Source organism: Cibotium barometz, chromosome 63 (genome assembly GCF_041138505.1).
Source record: "Cibotium barometz isolate CiBa-2024 chromosome 63, ASM4113850v1, whole genome shotgun sequence".
Taxonomy (NCBI): Eukaryota; Viridiplantae; Streptophyta; class Polypodiopsida; order Cyatheales; family Cibotiaceae; genus Cibotium; species Cibotium barometz.
This window is the reverse complement of record NC_141108.1, coordinates 7,708,052-7,734,732: the sequence shown is the minus strand read 5'-3', so window position 1 is coordinate 7,734,732 and position 26,681 is coordinate 7,708,052. Positions and strand designations below refer to the sequence as shown.

Here is a 26,681-nt window from a genome sequence, read left to right as displayed (position 1 = left end):
CATAATATTATAGTATGCTAGGTCCCCAGGTTCAAACTCTAAGTCCTGTATGTCCACAAGCCAAGGTGTTACCACTCACCGCAGCATATTGCATTCATTTTTCAAGTACAAGAAGCAAAAAGGTGTCATCGAGACGTCATAACAGGCTCAAGCTCACGATCAAGCTCTAGCTCTAGCTGTTGTTTCAATAAATAATCAAGGCTACTACTAATCACAAACACAAAAAGATAGTCCTACCCAAGCCGCCTTCTTTCTGGAGGATCGTCTTTTCACATTTTCTTCCCTTCCCTTCACTTCCCTTCACATCATGCACATAGGCGTGCATATTCTAGAGTGATGTAATCTTGGTTGTAGATTCGCATGCAGAATCTTGCAGCCTACAATATTCGAAGGTGACTTTTTAGATTATCAAGCAGCCATTCAATAATATAGAACCTCACTTTCCGATGGCATGTGTTAGTTACATGTGCATGATGGGGCTAGGACGTGAAATGGGCTAATCTCATGCCTCTCCTGTTCCTACCAAGCACATGGTTGTTCCCCACTTCTTCCTGTCAGAAGGCTTCATATTCTACCCATGAAAAGTAGGATAAGTTTTCACATTGAAGTGAAATGGATACAATGAACATATGGTATAAGTTTAGTTTGCCTTGATATAAATGTACTGGGAGTAGTCAACTTGTTAAATCCCAAGTAAATACCAAATCAGAATTCAACACGCTAAAAATACCACTCGCCTGGTCTTTACAGACCCATTGAGCATGTGAGATTTGGACAGACATGGGGTGTGTGTGCACGCGTGCGTGTGCGTGTTGGCAGGCCATCTATTTTCTTGTTACTAGTTATTTCATTGAGTACTCGAAGCTACAAAAATAATTACAGCCTCCGGCGACAGCATCTTGATCTTAGTTATAAAATCTCCACAAATTTCTTTATTTTCCAAGTTCCTTACCTGAACAGCGATTCAGATCAGGTAACTACATGATGTATGGAGACATTTCCACAATTTTCTTGCAATCCCAATCACTCCTCTCTACACTTTGAGTGGAGCCTCCTCTCTTCTAAATCCATATGACCAAGGTAGCAACATTACAATGTGTTGGTGGATAGCAGTGCAGTAATAAATAACCAGCTATTTGTTAGTGAAAGAAATCAAACAACTGCTTAACTAGCTCCAGTGAGTGTCCTTATACATGGGCAAGCTTTGTGTCATTGCCAGTGTCAATCTTAGTTGACCTTTTATAAAATTCTAAAAGAATATATAAATATATGGCATGAAATTTTCACACCAAGTGTAAATGTGAAGCAGCGGCCAGTGGTCGCTTTGTTAAGAACAACGAAGCTTCAAGCAACCAGTTCTGAAAGGAACACTCAGCAAAATTGCCAACTTCCCCGCGGCATTCAGGCCGTAACATTAGTTGAGCAAAACAAAAAAAGCCTTATCATCCAAGGTAAACATGAAAATGCAATAACTGTATATAGTTTGGGACCTCAAACTCAGCCTCTTTAGAGTTGAACTATCTAGCCCAAGGTCATCACTCATGCATAAAGAATCAAGATGCACCACTTTGTTCAATGCATAAGAGGAATGCTCAAATTTTGCATTGGTAAAGTTTAACTACATATGTCACCATCATCAATGTAGCCCACTGCTTTTTTTCACCTGAGAGCATGAGTTAAACGATGGGCTTCAGAGTCTCCTCACCTCAAGACCAGAAAGCAGTTCAAGTTCATCCAAAGCCATGGGTAACCTTGTCCTCTGTACACTACTAAAAGCAACAAAATGCTAAAATTAACCTACTCTTGAAGAAAGGACCAACAAAATCTCTGCAAGCCCAAAGAAATCAAATGGCTGTAAAATACATGTGTAAAAAGGATTTTCTATGAATTTAAAATAGGCATCTGCAGCAAAGGCCTCCTTGTCAATCATGCAGTTTCATGTGTTGCTAAGATGCACTTTACGCTCTCTTGTCACGCATACACTCCTCTGAGTTTCAGAGGACTTATTCAGTAGGTGGAATAGACCACCTTGCTCCTGCTTACTAAAACTGGTTTTTGAGTTTTCCCGAAATGGGCAGAAAAACCTGTGAGAGCAGAACAACTATCAGCTCTTCTCCTGTGAAGAAGACCTAGAGTGAGGTCAAAACAGCATAAAAATACGTGAGTTCATGACAGCAATAAGTAAAACCAACTGGCATGTATTACCTGCTCTCCTCGATATTAGCAAAGCTCTGAATACCAGTGAATGAAAATAAGCCCTGAAACATGGAACAGAACAGTGTTTAGAATCAAGAATAGACAGCTCACCTACACACCAAGCAAGGTCTACAGATATCTGAATTGATTCATAACAGGGATGGGGGAGCTGATGGTTATACAAAGAATGGTGCATCTTTACAGCACTGACACACGACGACTTAAGATAATTAGTCAAATGAAGCAGGCCTTTTGGCTGTTCGTAGGCCTAAGGTTTTATCCCCCCCCCCCCCCCCCCCCCCCCCCCCCCCCCCGAAAAAAAAGCTTCTTCCATTAGTTAAAAATCAAGCATCCAGAGACTAAATGTACATGCTCAGAGCCCTCAATAGAGGTGAAGAGAATAGTTGAGGAAGGTGCTTCCCTCCATGGCTGGCCGCTCTTGGAGGGAGACTACCTCATATAACTTGGGGGTGGGGTGGATTTTTTTATTTTTTTTTGGCAGGCGCAACAGAGGGGGGCGGGGGGATCGGGAGCGGGGGGGTGTGGAGCCATACAGGAGGCTTGTAATGCCAGGTGACTGCGCCATCCCTATGAGAGAGAACATGGACATGATCTGAGAGAGTGGTGCCTGCAATAATGCCAATCATGCCGCTGCAGCTACAAGCCCAATCATCCACATAGAATCTGTCTATTTGCAGAAAAGGCTCAGTCCATGCATCCTCCTGTTGGATCCAGAAAAGCAAAGGCTCCCATGGATGCGACCAAACTCCAGCGGGTGCAACGGATTCTGGCGCCTCATGGTGTGTATCAACTACTCGCATGCAGAGTACTCGGCCCCAGAAATATTGCCTAATCCTCCTCCCTGTGTGTCCTCTGGGTCCTCTAGCCCGTTGAAGTCCCCTCCTAAGAAATCTGCCAGAGGAAGCTCATGCAGCAACTGTATCCACAACTCCATCCATCCCTCCCCCCTATTGGGGGCATAAATATTGAAGAGACCCACACAGTCTTTCCCAATCCTCCCTGGATCTGCCCTGGACAATGGTCCACAACTGAAGGGAGCAACTGCTCATCACTTACTCAGATGCACACACACCCCCTGGTTCCCCTCTGGACCAAAAGCGGGCGACCAGAAGGTGTGATTCCGTCCACGAAAGACTTTCCCGCATTTATGGGTAAGTCCTGCTGAAAGGTGGTGTTCCTAAAGGAAAAGAATGTCTACTGAGCTGCCAACTATGGCTCTCTGCAGCTCCTGACAAAGGACCCCTCTCCGGTTATGAAAGCCAGGCCCACCCATGACCCTCCTAGCCCCATGCGTGCCAAGGGCCAGCTATGGGTGACAATATCAATGACGCCCCCGTCTCCAATATGGTGAGAGAGAGCGACTTCCTGAGAGTGAATAGTGGAGGACACCATCTCGTAGTCCCGCACACTGCCAGGGGCGACGCTAAGAGGGAAGGAGAAGACCACTCGAGGGTGGCGGTAAAAAAGTGGTGAAAAATCACGCAGACTCGAAGTAGGTCCGAAGTCTACGAGAACTCACTCATGTCCCACCAGAAGGCAGCTGCCGGGGATGCTGTAACGGAAGGGCAGCTATAGCATGGAAATCTTATCAATCATGAAAACTGAATAAACACATAAGCATGCTAGATAAAAGAAAGATGTCAGCTCTGACACCAACTAGGGGCCAAAAGATGGGCTGAACCCCCCCCCCCCCCCCCCCCCCCCCCGGCCCCCCCATATTGTTGGATTACCAAAAAGGAGTCTGCTTCCAAGTGCCCAAGGATTCTACACTGGCTAGCACCTATTTCTTCCACTACAGTATGAAAACAAAAATAAACATATGCTGAATTTTGATGTCAATCTTCACCACCAGAGAGCATTCCCGGCATTAAGCACATGTAGGACAACCATGGACAGCCCATAGCATTCCCACATCAGCCCAGGACAGCCCTGCATCTTCATCTTCCTCCTATCTGGCTCACAGAGCAAGTCGACCAGCTCTCACAAGCCACAAGGGATATCGACCAGCGGCAGTTCACAAGCCAGATGGTCTCCGATCAATAGAGGATATCTCTCCCACAAATCGGCCAGCACTTCCCTGCCTCCCGATGCCTTGACTAGCAGCTTCTTAGGGCTGTAAACAGTCGGCCAGTGAAACCAGCCTTCAGAAATCTGACGGGCGGTGAAACAAACACTTGCACACAAAACACTTCAACACCCATAGGGACCTGGAAAAGGAAACAAACAAGGAGAGCTAGAGTGCTCCTGCAAATAGTACGAGGACACTGATTGGCCCCAAAACGCAGTGGTGCCCCTTGCGGTATTTCTTTACTTGATCAAATTTGAGTACAAAGTACAACTTGTAGAATCCTCCATCAATAGGATCCCTTTAAGCTTTTCACCCAGGACTTTTCCCAATAAGAACTCTCGCTTAGTACAGCAAAGCATTCTATTGAGAAGGCACACCTGTACGACACCTCCCTGCTTGAAAAGGTCTTCTCCATCTCAACCATGGATCCCACGAACCCTTTCCCAAACAGTAGTAGGGCTGTACCAAAGCATATGTCCTTCCTACAGTCACAGCCTGCATGTAACCTCGAGAAAACTATAACCTGTTCACATCAATCCAAAGACATGCTTTCCTCACGAAACCAAAGACCTGTATCCGAGAAACCATAGACCTATATCCATAAACCATAGGCCTGTGTCCTCGATACTAAAGTCCTGTTTCTTCTCGAAAGACCAATGTCCTGTTTCCATGACACATAATTCCACATATACACCATCCAATCACGGTGCCAAACACCTAGAGAGAGAAAGATAGACGTGTCAAGCAAACCCTGAATACACATAAGTCCAAGATGAAGAGCAACACACCTCTTCCAAGAACATCATCCTGTGCATCTTAACTTGATCCTCTGCATCCTAATCTCGTAAACAAAACCTACTTGGCGAAGAGAGAGAGAGAGAGAGAGAGAGAGAGAGAAAGATTTTATTAATGTCTTCCAAAAGACCGAACTCGGCCTATGAGACAAAATCGGTGTACCTGTATGGGGTATCCTCTGTCATCCCAACAAAATGAAAAAGTACTTGGCTGCTAGCCCCTCGGCACCTTTTTCACCTCGCCTTCTTCCAAGAGAGAGAGAGAATCGTGTTGTCCAACCCAACAGTCGTCTTGAGATGTCTCTGCTGGCTGCTTCCACACATGCAACCTGCCTGCATCTGCCTAGCTCCTGTTGCTAGTTGCAGCCCACATGCGCAGCCACTTGGTCTTCCACACATGCAGCCTCTACCTGAAACTTCCCTGGCTGCCCGACTGACGGTAGCCCATAGATATAGTCGCCTGGTCGCTTTTTTTTACTGGTAGTAGCCCATGCTCAACCACCTAGTCACCTGCCTTGCTGCCCGATTGGATGCAGTCCGTATGCGCAGCCATACCTGGTTGTAGCCTACGCGCAGCAGCGCCTGCCTGAAGCCCATGCATGACAACACTTGCCTGAAGCCCAGGCGCAGTAGCGCCCTGCTGTAGGCCATGCGCATTAGCACCCTGTCAGCGCCCCGCAGCAACAGCTTCCGGCAGCAGCACTCGACAAAGGTGGCAGCAGTACCCAGCGGCGGTAGCAGCAGCAGCAGCAGCAGTAACACCCAGCGGCGGTAGCAGCAGCAGCTGGCGGTGGCAGTAGCCCACCTGGTGCTGTAGCCTTTGTGCATAGTAGTCAGCGACTCCACATGGCGACCTCCTCCAATCCACCACCCTTCGCTCTTTTTAAAGAGGCGATGCGCCAAACTTGATGCATGTTCACACTTGCCCGTGCCCGTGCCCGTGCCCACCTGCTTGTTGTCCAGAGGGAAAAACACAGGGTCGTAACATACCCCCCTCTTGAGAAATAGCAAGCGTCCTCGATTGCACTCAATAACACAGTAAGCATCCAAAAGATTCCCCATATGACCAAAGCAATGCTCCTCCAGTGCATCTGGGTGATGAAACAATCATCTTGAACAATATAGGTCACACTGTCACGTCGAAGTGAAACAACTCTTGCTTGTTCCTTCAGAACCTGAAACCAAGTGGAAACACATAACCTGTATTAGCCAAAAACAAAACCATGCATCATTCTACATATGATAAACATATGCATGACACATATACATTTGCAAACAATATGCTCCTGAAGATGCTCTACCCACTCCAATATAATAGTCTTAGGGTTGCTCGCAAGCCTTACACCCATGAATATCCCGCAGGACCCATGACTGATGGTACAACATGAGCATATGAGAGCACTCAATGCTGTTGGGGTAAAGGCGTTATGCCCACCCTTATAGTGTGTACAAGCCCATAAGTTATAGTACATAGTACACTTAGTACTTTTAATGTACTAAGTGCACTATGTGTACTAGTGCAATATACATGTGTGATAGGGGAGTCACACACTCATACCTCATGAGTTGACTTATCCCCACAACTCTCTCTCTCTCTCTCTCTCCCTTGTTTCTCTGTGTATGTCTCCCACACAAGTGAAACCCTAACTGTTTCTCTCCATCAACTGGTATCAGAGCCATTCGGTGCAAGCAGATTCTTCCCTGGTCCTTGTTGTCTTCAGAGTCTCCAGTCAAGCTAGAAGCGACCAGCAGGTTGGGCGCAGCCTGTGTGTGAAGAGGCCAGAAGAAGCGACCAGCACGCAGCTGTAGTAGATAGGTGGGCGTAAGGAGAAGGTGGCGGAAGCCACTTCTGTGCTGAATCACAGCAGCCAGGCGCCTACAGCAGTCTAGCGTGGCGTCAAGCGTGGAGCGAACATAAGCGCACACCTAGGCGAGTGGCGCTAGGCGAAACGTAAGCGAAGGTCGCTGGGCATTAGTCGTCGACTAGTTTACGGCTCACAACGCGTTGGGCGGAGCCCGTCATGTAAACTGGCGCTAGGCGAGCGAAGCGCACAGCAGGCGAAGGCGGCTGCAAAGCAAGCAGCACACGCGCGTGGAGTTCCAGCGGGAGTTCCAGTGCAGCAGCATCTTCATTGCGTGGGCAGACGTAGCCACCCAGTCAACGCAGCAGCACTGGACAAGCTGCCGTCATTGATGTCCTTCCCGCCTACGACTTCCAGCCCAATACACAGCAGGAGAGAGAAGATTCAACACCTTCGAGCAGGGATCCTCAAGCTGTAGCAGTGTATCCGGTCAGCATCAACATCAGCAAGAAGCGCCCCCCCCCCTGCCTGCAAATCAGAGAAAAATCAGAAAATTACAAGGTATTCTGCTTCAATTTTTTTTTGGGATTTGCAATTGAGCAAGTACAATCAACATTGAGCAGGTACAGGTGCCCAATTGCTCAATTTTTGAGCAAAATTGGCAAAATTTGGTGACATTGGTCACAATCAGGATAAATTTGCAGGAAATTGGTCAAATCAGGATCAATTTACAGGAAATTGGATGTCGAAATTTGGGGCTTTTGATGTAATTGTGCAATTAAGCACTCATACATGCTGTATGATGTGAAAAATCGCACATTTGGGCAAAATTGCAGCAAATTGCAGCAATTTGCAGTGCAAATCAAGGGGCTTTTGTGCCGATTGGGTTGATTTGCATGCAGGCAATCGCATTTGATGCTGTGGATAATGTGTTGATGCCTTACAAGCACTCAATGTGCCTGTAAATCAAGGGGCTTTCATGTATTGGATGTATATGTGGCCAGGGGGAAGCATCGTGAACACTCTGGATGCCTTCATGTGCGTCAATGTACCATGTATGATCAGAAATTGATCTTAAATCAAGGGGCTTTTCAAGTTCGTATGCTTGTTGAGCTTGGCAAAGCAGCAGGCAAGACATTTATGCCTTGAATCCTCAGAAATCAGCTTGCAGTCAAGGGGCTTTTGCCCAATTTCTGTTCGGGACTGTTGTATGCAGTGTACAGGACTGTAAAAGTCTGATTTTCACTCATTTGGACAGCCAGGAGAGCATTTATTGCTACTGTACCTGCTGGTACAGATTTGGCACAGCTTTGTGCATGTTTTGGCATGGCTGTACACTATTTTGAGTGACCAAAAGGTTCAATTTCAGCTGCTGAACTTGCCGGTACAGGTTTGGTACATCATTGGTGAGCACTTAGTACTGCTGTACAGTACTTTGGAAGGGCAAAAGAGCACATTTAAGGTGCTGTCCAAAATCTGCAGCAACCAGATTTTGGTGTTTTCATCACATAAAGTGGGAGAAAAGTTGCATTCTTGCTTCCGCAGTGGGAGATAAAGCTTGGGAGCAAAACTGTGAGCACTTTGTGTGCTTTTGGTGCAGTGTTTGCACATTTTTGCAGGGAGTCAGGCATTTACAGGTTGCATTTTGCTATGGCAACCACAGGTGAGAGCTCTTCATTGCTTCACATCAAGAAGCTTGAAGGCTCGCAGAATTATGATATTTGGCAAACCCAGTGCTACAATGTGTTGCTTCAGAAAAAGCAACACAAGCCTATCAAAGAAAGGGGTGTGATGCCCGCTTCTCTTACTGCTGAAGAGTGGGAAGATATGGATGAGCTGGCAAGATCTACTATCATGTTGTCTGCGTCAGACTCATTACTTTTCAGCATTCGTGAAGAGAAGACAGCTTGGGGAATGTGGCAGAGATTGCAGGACTTGTATGCCCAACAAAGTGCCTCAAGCAAAGTGTATTGGTTGAAGAAACTCATAGGTCTTCAGATGAAGGAAGGGGCATCTATGACAGCCCATCTAAATGAGTTTAATGGTATTGTCAGCCAGGTCATTAATCAAAAGTTGGCAATGGACGATGAGTTCAAAGCCACTTTTTTGTTATGCACTTTGCCAGAGAGTTGGGACACATTCAGGACAGCCACTAGCAATTCGCATGCTATGCTGTCATATGTAGATGTTGAGGGTGCTCTTCTTCAAGAAGAGATGAACAGGAAAAACAACTCTGTTGGAAAGTCCAATGCAATGAATGCACGTGGGAGATCCCAGCAAAGGGGGAAAAGCCAAGAAAGGGGAAGGAGCAAGTCTCGCTCCAAAAAGGATTTGGAATGCCATTATTGTGGCAAGAAGGGACACATTAAAAAGCAATGCTACAAATGGAAAAATGATCAAAAAGAAAAGGGAAAAGGCAAAGACAAAGACAAGGATGAAGCCAAAGATGTAAAGCCAAAGGGCAAAAGTGGAGTCAAGATTGAAGAAATCAATGTGTCACATGCAGGTGGCAGTGAGGATGAGGTCCTATTTACTTCTTCACTTGATGCCCATTCACTTCTTACAGGTGGTCATGGTATGCACTCATGGATCATTGATTCAGGTGCCTCCTTTCATGTCACAGGTTGCAGAGACTTGTTTGTCAGGTATACTGCTGGCAATGAAGGAGTGGTTTATTTGGGTGATAACCATGCATGCAAGATTCTTGGCAGAGGTGATGTGAGGCTTGTATTTTCAGATGGCTCACAGCTTATGCTCCATGATGTCAGGCATGTGCCTGAGATCAAGAAGAATCTACTTTCTACTGGACAGCTTGATGATGCTGATTATGTTACCACATTTGGTAGTGGAAAGTGGAAAATTAGTAAGGGCTCACTGGTTGTTGCCAGAGGCTCTAAAATGGACACTCTTTACTTTATGCATGCAGGTGTTTGTCACCATGCTAATGTAAATGCAACCGAGCTGCCGGAAATCTCTATGTGGCATAGCCGGTTGGGACACATGAGTGTCAAAGGAATGGAGCAATTGTCTCGTTTGGGTTACTTGCCTTCTCTAAAGTTTTCAAGTTTTCAGTTTTGTGAGCATTGTATATATGGTAGGCAACTACAGTGCCCCCACAAGAAAGCTCTTGGACAGAAAGATGCTCAGTTAGAGCTTGTGCATACAGATGTATGTGAGATGCCTCAGCTTTCTTTGGGAGGGGCAAAATACTTTGTGTCTTTTATTGATGATGCCACACGCAAGGTGTGGGTCTATCCTCTTCGTTTGAAGAGTGATACATTCTCAGTGTTTCAGAAGTTTGTTGCTCTTGTTGAGAATCAAACTGGCAAAACACTGAAAGCTTTGCGTTCCGACAATGGTGGAGAGTATATGTCCAAACAGTTTCAGGACTTTTGTGATGCTAAAGGCATCAAGAGGGAGCTCTCTACTCCTTATGATCCTCCACAAAACGGGACAGCAGAGAGGATGAACAGGACCATACAGGAGAAGGTCCGTTCTATGTTGTCACATGCTGCATTACCTCATGGTTTTTGGGCTGAAGCTGTTATGACAGCCGTTCACCTTATAAACAGGTCACCTAACACGAGGCTTGGTGGGAAAGTGCCAGAAGAAGTATGGACAGGGAAGCCTCCGTCATACAAGCACTTGAGAGTGTTTGGTTGCGTTGCGTACGTGCACATACGCAGGGAAATGCGCACCAAACTTGATCCTAAGTCTCACAAATGCATATTCCTAGGATATGGTGACAGAGGTGAAATGGGGTATAGACTTTGGGATCCCATGAATAGAAAGATCATACGCAGCAATGATGTCATTTTTGATGAAACATGCATGTATAAGGAGCCTGCAAGGCAACAGGAGCCTGGCAGAGTCATCTTTGATGATGATGGACATCATGGACAACAACAAAGGGCTGTAAATCAGCCATTACAGCAAGAAAACCAGCCCTTAAATGGTGCTGAAAATGGTCCAAATGGACAGCCAGAGATGGCAGAAGATATCCCTATGGATATACCACAGTTAGAGGATATACCGGGCATGATTTTTCAGCCTTATGGCATGGAACAGGAGCCACCAATGGGTGATATGCAGGCTGGACAGCAACCTGCAAATGATGGTCATTGGGTACGGAGGTCCACAAGACCCTCCAGAGCCCCTGACAGGTTTGTTCCAGGGGTTGACTACTTGATGCTCACTGACTGTGGGGAGCCCTCATGTTATAAGGAGGCTTTACAGAGGGCAGACAAGGCTCTTTGGGGGCGTGCCATGAAATCAGAGATGGATTCTCTGCACAAAAATGGAACATGGAAGTTGGTGCATTTGCCTGCAGGCAAGAAGGTTTTGCCATGCAAGTGGGTATACAGGCTCAAAGTTGCATCAGATGCTAAGCCAAGATACAAAGCCAGGTTAGTGGCTAAGGGCTTCAAGCAGGAATATGGTGTGGACTTTGAGGAGATCTTCTCTCCAGTGGTCAAAATGACCACACTTAGAGCTGTGTTAGCTTTGGTTGCGCATGATGATCTGGACTTGATTCAGATGGATGTGAAGACTGCTTTTCTTCACGGTGATCTCCATGAGGAGATATATATGCAGCAGCCAGAGGGTTATGCAGTGAGTGGAAAGGAGAAGCTTGTATGCAAGCTGAAAAAGAGTCTTTATGGGCTCAAACAGGCACCAAGGGAATGGTATCATAAATTTGATACATTCATGAAATCTCAGAATTTCAGGAGAAGTGACATAGATCACTGCTTGTACACCAAGAAAGCTTTGGATGGCAGTCTATTGATCCTCATCTTGTATGTTGATGATATGTTGATTGCCGGGAAATCTCGTAAAGAGATGGATTCCTTGAAGAAGAGGCTGCATGAAACCTTTGATATGAAGGATTTGGGTGATGCAAATCACATTTTGGGTATGCGGATACTTCGGGACAGAAATCAGCATGTGTTGTATTTGTCTCAGAAGGAATACATTGGCAAAGTCTTGCAGAGGTTCAATATGGACGGGGGGAAGAAGACTAGTACTCCTTTGCCTCCATATGTGAAACTCAGTGCTATGGACAGCCCACGGTCGGATAGAGACAGGGCTGATATGGCCAAGATTCCGTATGCTTCAGCTTGTGGCAGTCTCATGTATGCCATGGTTGCTACTAGGCCGGACATTGCATTTGCAGTGGGAGTGGTTTCTAGATACATGGCCAACCCTGGCAAGAAGCATTGGGAAGCAGTGAAAGGTGTCATGAGATACCTGAAGGGCACACAGGATATGTGCATATGTTTTGGCAAACAAGATGCATTAGTGCATGGTTACATGGATTCGGATTATGCCGGTCATCCAGATAACCGGAAGTCTACTACCGGTTATGTATTTACATTCACAGGAGGTGATGTGTCATGGATATCCAGGATGCAGAAGTGCACAGCCTTATCTACTACAGAGGCCGAGTATATTGCAGCCACAGAGGCTTGCAAGGAGGCATTATGGCTATCTCGGTTAGTGGTTGATTTGGGTTATACAGGGGATATTCCATTGTTGCATTGTGACAGTCAGAGTGCCATTCAGTTGGCAAAGAACCCTGTCTTTCATGCAAAGACGAAGCATGTGGATGTGAAGTATCACTTCATCAGAGAGGTGATAGAGAACAAGCAAATTCAGCTTGTTAAGATTCATACGGATGACAACCCGGCTGATCTGTTGACAAAGAGTTTGCCTCCGGAGCGGTTTGCTCATTGCAGACACTTGATGGGCATTGGATGAGGCCAGTTTTCAGCCTTGATATGGCCTTGTATATTATCATGTACATGCTGATTTTTTCTTTTCCTTTACTTAAGGGCACTTTGCCTTTAAGTGGGAGGTTGTTGGGGTAAAGGCGTTATGCCCACCCTTATAGTGTGTACAAGCCCATAAGTTATAGTACATAGTACACTTAGTACTTTTAATGTACTAAGTGCACTATGTGTACTAGTGCAATATACATGTGTGATAGGGGAGTCACACATTCATACCTCATGAGTTGACTTATCCCCACAACTCTCTCTCTCTCTCTCCCTTGTTTCTCTGTGTATGTCTCCCACACAAGTGAAACCCTAATTGTTTCTCTCCATCAAATGCATCTAAACTATACATCCACGAAGCACTTCCCACATATGTCCTTCTTGATGCTTTACACACTCTACTTACGGCCATCCCTGCAGGAGCCACATTCAGTGATACATCATGAACATGGTAAAGTACCTGATCATACATGCATCTCATCCTGACACATCCAGAGTATTGCCCAATGTATTCTCAAGGGTACCAGGATCCAATGGCACTAGAATACCATAATATCTCAGAAAGTGTATAAATACATGCACAAATAGAGTTCAATCCATGAACCAAACCAACTCGTCAATCCCAAACAGGTGTGCACATACATGTCCACAGGGTGCCTAGGCGTCCCTAGCCCATGGACAACACAGGCAGTAATCTCAGGCATTGTCTAGGCAAACAAAACAAGTCATCAAAATATAAAATCGAAGTCATGCACAACATGAGTGCAACTAGACTGGAAGAAACACTCATATGCTCAGTTGTATCAATTAAAATGTCCAAGGCTCATGATCCTTCCGGAACCTTCCCAGAACATAAATACATAAGATCTCCAGGATAGCTAGTCCCAGGGAATCACATCATGTCAAGCTCCATGAGCCATATATGTACACCATGTCAGGTCTCACAAGCCATACATGTACTATCATGCCAGGCTCCATGAGCCATACATGTACTGTCATGTTAGGCTCCATATGCCATATAGACACACCATGTCAGGCTCTACCATCCAAACATGTATGTCATGTCAAGCTCCATGTGCCACATATGAACAATAAAACAGAAGCTCTGAGAAAGTTTGTGACATTTTCCCAGAAGCTCCAAATAATCCTCAAAATACTCCTCGTCCATCCATTTTGCACCCATAGCCGAATGGTTTGTAAACTTCACAAGATACTTGCGTACTAGCTTGCCACCTGCATGCTTATGCTCATATGAAAAACTATCTACTCATGTTGCAATACCTCCTCACGTTCATCCACCCTTGGTGGATCTTCCAAAACTGGTTTCATAGGAGATGGTCCCACATATAGCCTCAGCAAGTTGACATGAAATGCATTATGTATTTTCCAGTGATCGGGCAATACCGATCCATAAGCCACTTCATTTATCTTCTATGGCCCATAATACATGTTTGAAAGCTTAGGAAACTGGCCTTCTTTACCTGGCCACTTCCGAAGACGTGCTTCCTCAAACCAATCACCTTCCTTGAAAATAAGCTCTCCCCTGTGCTTGTCAGCTGCCTTTTTCTACTTAGCCTAAGACCTTTCTATGGCTGTCCGAACCTGTGCAAACACAATATCCAAATCTTGGGCATACTCATCGGCTGCAAAGATTTCATCTTTTGTTCGTAAGATAGGTGGAAGAACCACCTTGCTATAGACTATCTCAAACGGAGCCTTATTAGTTGAAAAATGCACAGCGTTATTGTATGCAAACTCAACCAATGGCAAATACTTTTCCCAATCTGACTTCTGCTCATATACATAGCACTTGAGCAAATCAAGTACAGCTGAATTGGTAATTTCACTCTCACCATCCGTTTGAGGATGATAAGCTGATGAAAAACTCAGCTTTATGCCCATATTATCAAACAATGCCAACCAAAATAAACTAGTGGTCCAAGGATCTCTATCCCCCACAATAGATTTGTGCATGCCATGATGTTCGAAAATCTGAGCCAAAAACAACTTTGCCATGTGCTCTGGCTTGTGGTTTCCTCACATGAATAAAATGTGCATGTTTGCTAAAACGATCAATGATAGTCCATATTGCATCATTACCATGTGCCGATCTCGGCAAATCCATAATGAAATCGATGGCAATGCTTTCCCATGGTTCCTGTGGAATGGGTAAGGGCTGAAGTAAACCAGGTGTGTTGTGTCTGTCAAACTTGACTTTCTGACACACTAGGCACTCACGAACATAAGCTTCAATATCCCTACGTATAGCTGGCCAAAAGAAATATTTTTCCAAAGCCTATGTGTTAGCCAGAATACCACGATGACCGGCATATGGAGGAGCATGACACTCTTCCATAACCTTTTGGCGCAATTCTTGGACCACACATACGGTTTTGCATCATCAGAAAACCATCTCGAATCGAATAAGATGGGACAGCAGTACCCAAATATCTGAAAATCTATGTCCACAGAATACATATCCCGCATCCCTGACAAGTCTTGATGATTGGCAGTAGTCACTGCATGCGCTTGAGGCATGTGTGACAAAGCATCCGCCACCAAATTATTCTTGCCTGGAGTATATAAAATCTGAAAATGAAACATGGACAAGAAATTTGCCCACCTTAGATGCTTTTCTAAGAGTTTAGGCTATGTGAGAAAGTGTCGTAAACTCTGATGATCTGTTTTAACCATAGTCACAGGGGACGCACGGGACGGAAGGATGGGACATGGGGACGCCATCCCGGGACGTGGCAGAAACGGGGACGGACGGACGTCCCCCCTGGAGGTGTCCCTCACAAGGGACAGGGAGACCCGGACAGCTCCGAGCAGGGACGGTGTGGGGGATGGTTCCTATGGGGGACGGCAGCTAACCGTTGCGCATTCTAACGGTCACTTTTCTGACCGTTTTTTGCCCTTTGGGGGAGGCCGCTTGGGGGCGTTTTGGGCCATTTTGGCCCATAGTCACAAGGGCCATAGTGGCCCTCTTGCCTTGGCCCTTGGCCCTTGCCTCTCTCTCTTGCCTATCTATATAAGCACAAACACAAACACACACACACACCTTCAAGCCTTCAAGGAAGTTCAAGTCTCTTTGCTCATTGCTCAAGCTTCAAGCGGCAAGCCACACACACACAAGCACTCTAGTCTCTCTCCCTCAAGCCTCTTCCAACTTCCAAGCCTCACACAAGCACTCTAGTCTCTACTCTCTACTATCTAGTCTCTCTCCCTCAAGCCTCTTGCAACTTTCAACCTCTCACACAAGCACTCTAGTCTCTAGTCTCTCCCCCTCAAGCCTCTCTCCCTCTCTCAAGCCATCTTCAACCATGGCATCCTCCTCACGTGCCGGGGCTTCCCGTAGAAGGACGACGGGATGGACATGGTGGAAGGAGGTTAACTACACTCCATCCACTCATGGAGGCGGTTCTCGGCCATGGGCATGCAAGCTTTGCCCATACCGGCAAACGGGTGGTGCCGACAAAGTGCGAGCCCACCTCTTGCATGAGAGTGGGCATGAGGTGCGGTTTTGCACGAATGTCACGCCCGAAAAGAGATGAGAACTTCTCGACAAGGTTGCCGTCTACGAGACAGTCGAAGCGGCAAGAAGGACACCACGAGTGGCCGTGGATCCCGCAACGATGGGGAGAGGAATTCAAGCCGCAACGATGGAGCATGCGGTGGATCAGGCCGATCGGCATCATGCACACCATCACCTTCACCATCCAGTCGGAATGTTGCTCCATCCATCAGGTGGACATGCCCCTGTCGACTGTCATTTAGCTGGCCGACTGCTGTATGGGGGCCATAAAAAATGGCCCCACAGCCCCTTGCCATTTTTGTCTTGTATTCGAGATCTTCGTTGTGTATATAGAGCAGAGTTACACGCCTCTATCTCTCTCTCTCTCTCTCTCGTGCTGTTTTTCTGCATTGCGTTTGCTCTTGTGTTCCCAAATTTGGTCATCATCTCTGCTGCGTATTCTGACAGACTCATCTTCCACTCGGTGAAGGGATCTGCCTTCTTGGTCACGCTCTTGCGAAGCAATCGCAAGTACACGCTGACGAAGACAAGGTCATTGGCATGCTCTACCCCGAGTCGGTTCCTCTTCCTAGAGGCAATGTGGCTGTAGGTGCTCCAAAGTTTCTCCAAGCAAGAGGAGTTGACGGCCTGGCTAAGTATGCGAATGGCCAACTGCTGTAGCTCCGATCCATCCGAACCAAAGTCCTCTCACCATAGGGCGGCACCAACTTTGGAGTGGTCGATTTGTGCATCATGACAACCATAGGAGCCATGAAATGACCTGTACATGGAAAGCTGGTCCCTAATCTTGCGCCTAACTGATGTATTAGGCACAAGACGGTCCAAGAGAAAGGCTTTCAGGCAATGGTTCCAGGGGACGTTGATCCTCCAAGGAGTGGAGTGAGAGTGCCAAACTCATTTCTCAGGAAAGAAGACCAAAGACAGTGTTCAAGGACAGAACAGGAACCGAACGGGGACTGGATGGAACAGATGCATAGATCTTCATCAGAGTGGATTGGAGACTGGGCCGGGTGTTCAGTGAAAAGGTTGCCAAAGTAGGAAGGATGACAGAGGGACTCTGGGAATAGAATGGGATGATGACAGTCATTCAAGAAACATATTGGAATCCCGTCACCAATTTTAGCAGAGGGAGATGTCATGTGCAAGACATGCACGGGCATTCCTCAAAGCTAGTCCTGAAGAGGCAACAAGATAAAAACAGAGCAAAATCTGATGTTTGAGTAGCGTTTTGCTGATTTGGCAAGGGATATCTGATGGAGGACCTTGGGTTTGCTGTCGGCCAGTTTCTTAGAGTAGAGGGACCAGTTGATTGCAGTATATGAAGTGATTTATTGTCCTGGACCTGGCCGACCAGCAGTCGACCAGTCCATGTGGTTATTCCCAAGCCTACAAAAGGCATTTTTGCTCATCGTTTTCAGATTCAGCCCCTTGTTTGGCTGGATCATAAGATTAGTCATAGAGTAGGATTAGATTAGGTATTCTACCTTTTCCAAAAGGCAGCCTATGGCTGCAAGGACACTTGTACCTATTTGTGCATTATGAATATACTGAATACTCAGCTCTCTCTCTTTCTCCTCTCTCTCTTCTGCATGCATTTTTGCATCAGCATGTTCCTGGATGGTGTGTACGGCTGAAAGAAGACTCCCAGAGCTTCCATGTGACAGTGGGAGAATAGTGGGCAGTCGCAGGGAGCTCCAGCATGGAAGGGCAGCAAGCAGAACCAGATAAGTCAGAAGGACAACACTGGGACACACTAAGTTGCGGGAGCTCCACCATGCTAGACCACTTCCACTTGCATAAACTAAGTTGCCACTTTCAAAAACAGCAGAAAAAATGACAATCCAGTTTTTGAAAATAAACAAAAAATCAGAAAGTCCCTCGTCACCTTGAAAAAGGAGGAAAAAGGAAACTGATCCTGCTGCCCTGATCCTTCCACTTTTTCTGTTCTCCTGACATCTCCCTTCAGCTCCCGTAGTTGCTGGGCTATTTCTTGCAGTAGTTTCAACTCCATGTTCTCTTTTCTCAAAGAATCTATTGCCTGCTTCATAAAACCCCTTTCACCTTCAAGAGCCTGTAGTCTTATTTTAAGCTCACGTACATCTTCATCTGCCACATTTGTACGGACACCTTTAACATCTAATGAGCTGATTTCAACTGACAATTTATCATCTATATCTGCATCACAACCTTCAGGCTCATCTAACAGTGGTGCATGTTTGCTGGGCACTGACATAGCTCCCTCCACTGATTCTTTTTCAGACCCCTGCAATGTGTTGAGCATCAAAACATCTATGTTTCCAGTTCCACTCTTGTATCTTCCATGCTCTGTTTGGCCAACCCAATCAGAATGAGGCACAAAAGACCTCTTGGTTTCATACTGCACTTCATACACATCGTGTACACCTTCACCTGCATCATCTGCAATCTCTGTGAAGGAAGTTTGTTGTCTATCAATGGCTTTGTGCATATCCATCCTGTACCCACTGGATTTAAACCCTTTGCTTTCCAAACCAATTTCTCCATCAGATGCAGAGGAACATTCTTTCTGGTTCCCATCTTCACAATCCTTTCTGACCCTCTCAAAAGATAAACACTTCAAATCTTCCTCTGATTCTCTGCGGTTTCCATTTAGAGAATCCTCCATGAACCTCTCAGAAGATGAACACTTCAATCTTTCCTCAATTTTCAGGCAATACTGCCGTTGTCTGTTATACAAAGCTTCAGGAGCTGACTGACACCCAGGTCTTGTTATTTCCTCCGGTTCCAAGTCATCTGTGACCACTGCATCATTTTGAGAAGCCACATTAAGCCTTTGATACTCAAGATCTTGGTTATGTCTAAGATACTCAAACCGCTCCTCAAGACGATGTACACGAGCCAGAATTGACATGCTCACATCTTCCAAATTGTGCTCCTTGTGCTCCTGAGAGTACTTATCGTTTGCTATATCCTCACACTGCATATTGGCAGAAACCGAATTTCCCGCTTCAGCTTCCTGGAACCTCTGCCTTTCCCAAAATGTGTCGTCAGGAAAACAGTGATTTTGCTTTGGAGGATTTTCTAGCGCCCTCTCTCCTATATCATAGTCCTCTTCTGATGCCCCTTCATAATGCTTTCCATCATAGACACCTTGAAAATCATCAAAATACCCTGCTAAGTTCATCCTTACACCATCATGTGCAGGCTGATTGCTGCACTTTAAACCCAGCAATTTATCCCGGCACTCCAACTGTTGATGCCCATCATCTGTATCCAGCATGCTGGTCCCAGTTTTGACGATTTGATTCTGCCAATGATATCCTATATGCTTCAAACCCTTATATGAAGAGGAGGTTGTTTCCTGGCCTTCCAGAAATAGTACCTGTTCTTTCTCTCTGTCTTCTTCCAGATAGCTACTTTGACCACTTCCCTGTCCAGATTCTATCCTCATAAACATCTCCCTGTAAGCCTCTATGTGATCCTGTAAAGCCAGCAAGTCATCCTCCTTATTCAAAAGTACCTCTTTTAGAATAGTAATGGCTTCCTGGTTATGAGTCTCTCTCTCTTCTGCTGCACGTCTATACCGGCGGGCTTCCATCAAAACTGCTGCCTTTTCTTCCTGAAGCCGTGTGATCATAGCCATGGCTTCATTCGCAGCTGTTGTGGATGCACACCTCTCTTCTTCCAGTTCCATGTAAAGCTTATGAAGAGTGACTCTCTCGGACTTGAGTGCTTCCTTCAACATTTTTACCTCAATCTGAGTAGCACTACCCTCCACTCGATCTACTCCAACGGATGTTTGTGAACTCATTCCCACATGAACCCTCTTTTTGGAGAAAGCATTCCTGTTACCAGTTTGAACGTTGCAAGACCATGCAGAATCAGGTAGTGATGCATCATCCATAAAACCCTGTAACCTAAAACGTTCATTCTCTGCCATTAAGCATGGATCCTGTGGAAACACATGCAAATCTGAAGAATCAAAAAGTCGGGGGCAACCTTTATCAAGTTTTTCTTCTTCAAGTATAGTACTGACACTCTTCAATGGCATCATTGTTGAGCTGCAAGATGCTTTCTGGCCATGGCTACTACCTGGCATGGTACCTCGTGACATTTCACAAGAGAGGCTGCCTTTCTGAGCTTCTGTCTTTCCAAGGGTACTTCCTTGAAGCCAGTCATGTAATGCATCACCGTATTTCCTCTTCACAGTTCGCTGCCAGCAAGCTCCCCTGTTGTCTGCATCAGAAAATTGCAATGAAGGAAGCTGAACGTTTTTGGAATCTTTGGCCATACCTCCTTCCATTAAAGGGTAGAAAACCAAAAATTCCTGTGTAAGTCTGAGAAATCATCTCTTTTCCAGAAAAATCATACTCTACGTGGAGACTTCAGTCAGGATCCAGAATCCAGTAGAACATAGAGACCAGTTTTTCCATGTCCGCTGCACATGCACGAAATGTGCTGGTTTGGTTCTTCCAAACTTGCTCGATATAGGTTGTGTCAGGTACAACTGACAAGATGTAGAAAGAGATATAGGCTGTGTCAGGTACAGCTGACAACATGTGAGATGCAGTTAACACAGAGATTGCAACAGCAGGTGCTGCTGCACAGTAGATGAAAATGCAAACGTCACTTCGTGTGCCTCACTACGCAGAGAAAGAAGACCCTAATTATGTGCTTCACATCGACCATGCTCGTCCTGTTGAAGAAATTCACAGGAAAGACACTGTGCAAGAAATCCTAATTTTGATGAATAAATACCTGAGAATTTTCGCTTGGATTCACGGCGAGCGAGCGGGCGGGCGGGTAGACCTGGTGGAGACGGAGACCCTAAAGAATCAGGAAAACCTTGCGAAAAGGACGATGATGGAATCGCAAAGCGGAGGGGCCACGAGCGGAGAAAACGAGAACTGTTCAACTTGACGGACGGCCAAGGATAGGAGACGATCTTCTTTGCAGAGAGCTCTGTGTCAGAAAATGATGTCTGTGAGGCTAATTCTGCTGCGGAATCTTCATCACCATGGCCATCACCGCGAGCTCGCAAGGGCCATAGCCATCTCGCTCAGGGTTTTGCTGGCAAGGAGGTGGGACTTTTTGCCCCACTCTTTTGAACCGTTCCCCGTCCCCTTTGAGGGACGCACCCTTTTGCGAGGCTTGTGGGGGACCTGCTAAAAAGTTCCACACTGCCCCTTTGCCCGTGCCCGGCTAACTGTTCGCATTTGCCGGCTAACGGTTCGCCTAGAAAAAAGTTGCTCAAAATCCGCTAAATTTAGAAGAACGGTTTCATATTTTTAGGGTTTTTTAAAAACTCATTTTCACGGGTTTTTTTTAACTCGCATTTTTAACAAATCTGCTAAATTTCGATCATTTAGTTAAATTGTTTTTTCTATAAAACTTTTACAAAAACCTTTGTTAAATTTTGTAGTCATAAGTTCGTGATCAGCTATGAAAAATGTGTGTTGCGAATATATATTATACCTCATTAATTTGAGATGGGTTCCTATCTACAAGATTCTCATTTTTATCTATAAAAAATTTTCTCCATTTTGTAGTCATAAGGTTGTGAGACTGGTTAAGAAGAATGCTTGTTACCATTCTCATTTATCAGAGATTGGTTCACTAATTATATCATTGTGTACAATTAACACATACTCACATTAATTTACATATTTACATAACTACCTTCAAGTCACATGAGCACGTCTAAACTTGCAATAATTTACAAACCAACCTGCAAGCCATATAAGCACTGCAAATAAATCCTTTCTAGCATGGGTTGAAGAGGAAATCATGATTTTGATCAAGCATTTTCTTCTTACTTTCACTTTGAATTTTTTTAAATGTTTTTTCCTTCCCATCGTTTTGAGAGGATTTTTCAAGTTTTAATCGGCTCTATATTATTGACAAGATAAACTTTCATCCAATGAGGAACATATTTTCTTCCTTTTCCCCTTCACTTCTTAATCTAGGATGCATGACATGTGTGTGGTCCATGACCTCATTTATTTTTATATGCATGTCTTATGTATAGAGAGTTGTGTTGAATTGGTTGTGGGATGTATTAAGAGTTTTTAAATTAGTTTCCCTTTTACTATTTAGTTTATAATTAGAAATTATTGATGTGTTCAAAAGATGGGAGTTTTCGCTCTAACCCATAGGCATTAGAAAAATGTCTTAGCTCTTTGAGCTTCTTACTTAAGTAAAACTTGAAGGGGTCTTATCTCCTTGTAAAAAATGTACAAGGTTTGCACAATGGACCATTGTAAAGCTTTGGATTAAAGTTATGTTTCTACTTTAATCCATAAAGTCCTTGTGTTGTAAGTTCCTATTGGAGTGAAAGGCTTCAACCTAAGCTTCGAGTTCTCCAATAACTATTAGGGCCCCTCACATCAATCACTACTCATTAGGCTTTTATACATTAAGCTTCATTGCATGCCCTACAAGGCAAACTCCCTTTTTTGCACTCTGCATGCAAAAATTCAAGGAAAAAAAATCCCTTTGGAAAAATTGTGCCACCTTAGTTGGCTTTTATCATTTCCCATTCCATAATGAACTATGAAAACACACTCTTCCACATGAGTACTCCTTGTACTTGAGACAATATCATGACTTTATTCTTGTTTGTAGTGTGTGTTACTAAGAAGAGCCATTTGCACTTCTTTAAATATTGATACTTCTAGAAACACTTTTTTCCTTGTAGACTTGACCTAGTCTTCTATAAACACTTTTTTCTTGTAGACTTTGCACTGTTCTGAAAACTTTCCTTTACTTCAAACAATATGCAAATATGAGATCTTTTCAGTACTTGCGTGTTGAGTTGATCATATCTTCCACTATGGATTTTTAATTGTGACTCTCAACTCGTGCTTCTATTGACCTTTTCTTGTTTTGAGCTATTATCCATTATTTCAAAAATTAGATATTTTATTTTTGTAGTTGTCATTCGATGATTAACTTACTTTACTTGACAAGAAATGAAAAGTTGGCTTCCAAAGTTTTGTTTGTGAAAAGAAGGAATAGCTATTGAATATAGTTGTGTCTAGTGGTTGAGGTCTTAAATGCTTAGTACCACACCTAAAAGTCTGGTTATGTGAGTAAGCAAGTTGTGTCTAGTGGTCAAGTTGCTTAGTACCACACCTAAAAGTTTAGGTTGTGTGAGAGTAAGCAAGTTGCTAGTTACATAGTATTGTATGATGATTTGTGTATGTCGCATGAAAAAGGCCACCTTATGGAGCCATTTCATTACACACAAAAAAAGAACAATGCATCTAATTTTTTATGTCATTACTTCCTATGACAACAATGTACGTTACATCAATGATTGGCACTCATTAATAACTTAGTTTGCTTTATTGCATATATTGTGCCCTTCGTTATTGTATAAGGTTTCATGATAAAACATGGCTTGAAAAGGTGATACCATACATACAGTGTGTCAAAATACCTTTTCATCCTTTAGCTCATTCATTTCAAATTTAGTGAATGAATGTAAAACAACATGTGACCTCAATAAAGTATTCACACTACTCATGGGTGTAATCATGCACCTTTTTATAAGATCTTTGATTAAGAGAACCTTTTTTTTAATTGTGTGACCAATCCTTTACACCTAGAGTAATAGGTTGTAATGTCATTAATGTTGGAAGATGCAAATCTCCACAGGTGCTAGATTGTAGGAAGATGTGTTAGTTATCCCACATGTGGTGAAAATGTGGAAGTTGAAGGGACTTAAATAGTCCAGTGGTATCCCTCGCGTCTTAAATAGTCTAATGGTACCCCTCACAACTTAACTCCCACAAGCTTAGCTACTTAGGAATGAAAGTTTAGAAAACGCAAAGTGGGGTTTTACCTTGCGATATCCCTACCTATGGCTTAAGCAAATGTGTGTACATCATGTGGACTAGCCCCCATGGTGGGTGTATACATCATGGTGTGCTAATGTAAATGTCATTTCTTATTTAGTATTAAAACTCCTACTAAATCCACTTCTAGTTGTGCAAGATTGGAGGGGCTATTGCAAGAGCTACACATCTCACATGAATGGAGGGAGAACTAGAGTGTGGAGAAAGGTGCTAGTTATCTCACATGTAATGAGTACATGTGAGATAAAAGACATGGATACTTAAGTGGTAACTCTCACATCCTCCCTCCCACAAACTCCATTAGTTGGGAAAGGAGGGCTAGTAAAGGCAATGACACTAGCCCCATGGCTCATATGCAGGTAGGGCGCCCTTGTGGTGGGGGGTGAATACATAACATGCATATGCTAATGGAAACTGTGTTTTTGACAATTAATGGATGATTGTTAATATTTTGTGTTTTTTAAATTCGCCTAAACATGACAAAAGAAGCAATGACTAGCACATTATATTTTTTTATTTGATATGTCCCCCCCATAATGTCACTCCTTTCACCACTTTACAACTCTCAAATGTTTGTTTTCTTTCAGGATTTTATCATCTATCAAACTTGACTTTGGCATATATACAAGTATTTGATCATGTTTAAACCACCTTGACACTTCATCAATGTCATGTGTAGCACCTATTCATAGCCACTATGATATCCTTTCAAAGTGTGTGTTTGTGTGGGTTATGTTTTAAAAGGTGATCAAATTCAAGCCTTGGAAGGTGGACTATGGTGTGGAACACTCTAAGCTTTTTGAAAGTGTGCTTTATCAAGGTGCAGTTGGTGTTTATTAAAATTTGGATTAGTAATGGGAAGTGGTTTCGTCAATATGACACTTCAAGCTTTTTTTTTGCTTCTCCCAATAATAGCAAAACAAGTAATATTTGTTAGAAATGTCTAGTACTTTTTAATTCTTATTTGACATATCCCTTATTTGACATATCCCTTATTGACGAAAAAATGCCACGATAAAACTTGATCTTGACATGTCATGTAAGCCTTGTAAGGTGGAATATGATGTGGTGCTTTTCAAGTGTGCTTAGGAAGGTGTAATCAGTGTTGCCTTTTGACAAGCACCCTTGCCTATCAAATTTGATGGGAAAGCGATAAGACTTGCAAGTATTTCACCATTTACATGTAATTAAGATGGCAATTGAGAAATACTTTTGCAAGTTTTTTACATCCAAAATACCCAAAAACATTCGAAACGCCCGTCAAAATCAAGTGTAGGTGTAATTATTATTACTTAAATTAGAATCAATCTCATTCAACCATAATAATCACAATGGTATGTTAGGGGAAAGTATTTCATTGTGATCATGCCTCAAGTAATGCTACTTCGATGAGTAACCGAATTTAAGTATTACCGAAATGGCATGTCACATTTCAAAGTATTATTTGATGGAGTGTAATAAAATGGACCAAGAGGAGATATTGCATTTATGTGCAATGATTACCAATTTTGTGACATTTGTTAAGGTGTGCAAGAGATTGATTTATTCTATTAGTAATAAGAACCTCTACACATGCCTTGGTTTTGAATGGTTTGTTTTCCAATTTTAGCACATGAATCTTAAAAGCTTCTTAAAAAGTGGTAAGCAACTTTCTCGATCTATGCTCCGTCATATCTCCATTTAATGAGTTTTTTCTATCAATTATGTTATGAGAATGTATTTTAAGCCCTCTTTAAAATATTATTCTGCTCTCTTAGATAATTTGGGGATGCTTGGATTATCTTTACGTCATGCCAAATGATGTTAATATTGTGGTTGATGCCATTTCAAATATTAATACATTTCGTATACATTGACGTGATTCCCAGAGTACTTAAGCATATTAATACATTTAGTGTACATTGACGTATTCTTGCGGTTTTCTATGTTTGTTGACGTTGGTTTGTATGGCCGGGTGATTCCTGGAGTACTTAAGCCTAATGAACATGTGTGTGGTGATGGTTTATATGCCTATGGTTGTTTACCAATTCATTGTTAGAAATTTTATAGGTGAAGAGCACTTGGGCATATATATGTATTTTTGGACAAGCTTTGTATTTATGTGCTAGCTTATGCACATTCATTTATTTATTTCTACAAGCTTAGACTTGAAGGATAGACTTGTAAAGATTTATTTTGTAAAGCCTAAAAGCTATCTCCTAGCCCAACATAATTTAAAATTTGAGAGCTCTCTATTTTGGGTAAAGAGAGAGCATCGTGCAAGAAAAAGCACAACTTTTGTATTTTTGGAGGCTATGGCCTTTTTGGCAAATGAATGCTCAAATTACTCGTGTGGGAAATAGACCACAGACGTAAGGGGGGAAGATTGCACCCAATGTTTGTGTCATACAAGAGCTAAGAATTTTCATGTGTTAAATTTGAAAGCTTGATTTATGTTGAATTTGTGGAAGAGAATTGAAAGAATTTATGTTGAATTTGTGGAAGAGAATTGAAAGGATTAGAGAAATTAAAGGCTAAAGGCAAAGGTTAAAGGCTAGAGGTATTTGTGATCATTGGAACATAGCCAAAGGGAAAAGGAAGGTGGAAAACCACTTCAAAAGTAATCTTTCAATCCCTTAATTCTTTCTTAATCATGCACCATAGATGTGTTTAG

At 43.7% G+C, this 26,681-nt stretch overlaps 1 protein-coding gene across 4 annotated transcripts; it reads right to left on the bottom strand.

The window, feature by feature from the left end:
- Positions 1–1,567: 1,567 nt before the first annotated feature.
- On the bottom strand, positions 1,568–21,409 carry LOC147603621 (uncharacterized). 4 transcript variants are annotated; one of them, XM_086796398.1, is made up of 4 exons: positions 20,928–21,409; positions 18,076–20,676; positions 2,206–2,258; positions 1,568–2,084 (listed from the first exon to the last, which is right to left on the bottom strand). In XM_086796398.1, the coding sequence occupies exons 2-4, from the start codon at positions 20,470–20,472 to the stop codon at positions 1,937–1,939; spliced, it is 2,598 nt and encodes an 865-aa protein (XP_086652524.1). In that variant the 5' UTR covers positions 20,473–20,676; positions 20,928–21,409; the 3' UTR covers positions 1,568–1,936. The 4 variants fall into 4 exon arrangements, with proteins under 4 accessions (XP_086652524.1, XP_086652525.1, XP_086652526.1 ...); XM_086796399.1 differs by having other exon boundaries at positions 18,076–20,769; positions 20,928–21,311; XM_086796400.1 differs by having other exon boundaries at positions 18,076–20,766; positions 20,928–21,309.
- Positions 21,410–26,681: the final 5,272 nt, after the last annotated feature.

Coding starts and splice junctions, on each gene's coding strand:
- LOC147603621 (XM_086796398.1), bottom strand. CDS start 20,472: ATGGAAGGAGGTATGGCCAAAGATTCCAAAAACGTTCAGCTTCCTTCA. Junction 2,259..18,075: donor CTTTTTCCTCCTTTTTCAAG/GTGACGAGGGAC, acceptor TCCATGTTTCAG/GGCTTATTTTCATTCACTGG. Junction 2,085..2,205: donor GCTAATATCGAGGAGAGCAG/GTAATACATGCC, acceptor CTGCTCTCACAG/GTTTTTCTGCCCATTTCGGG.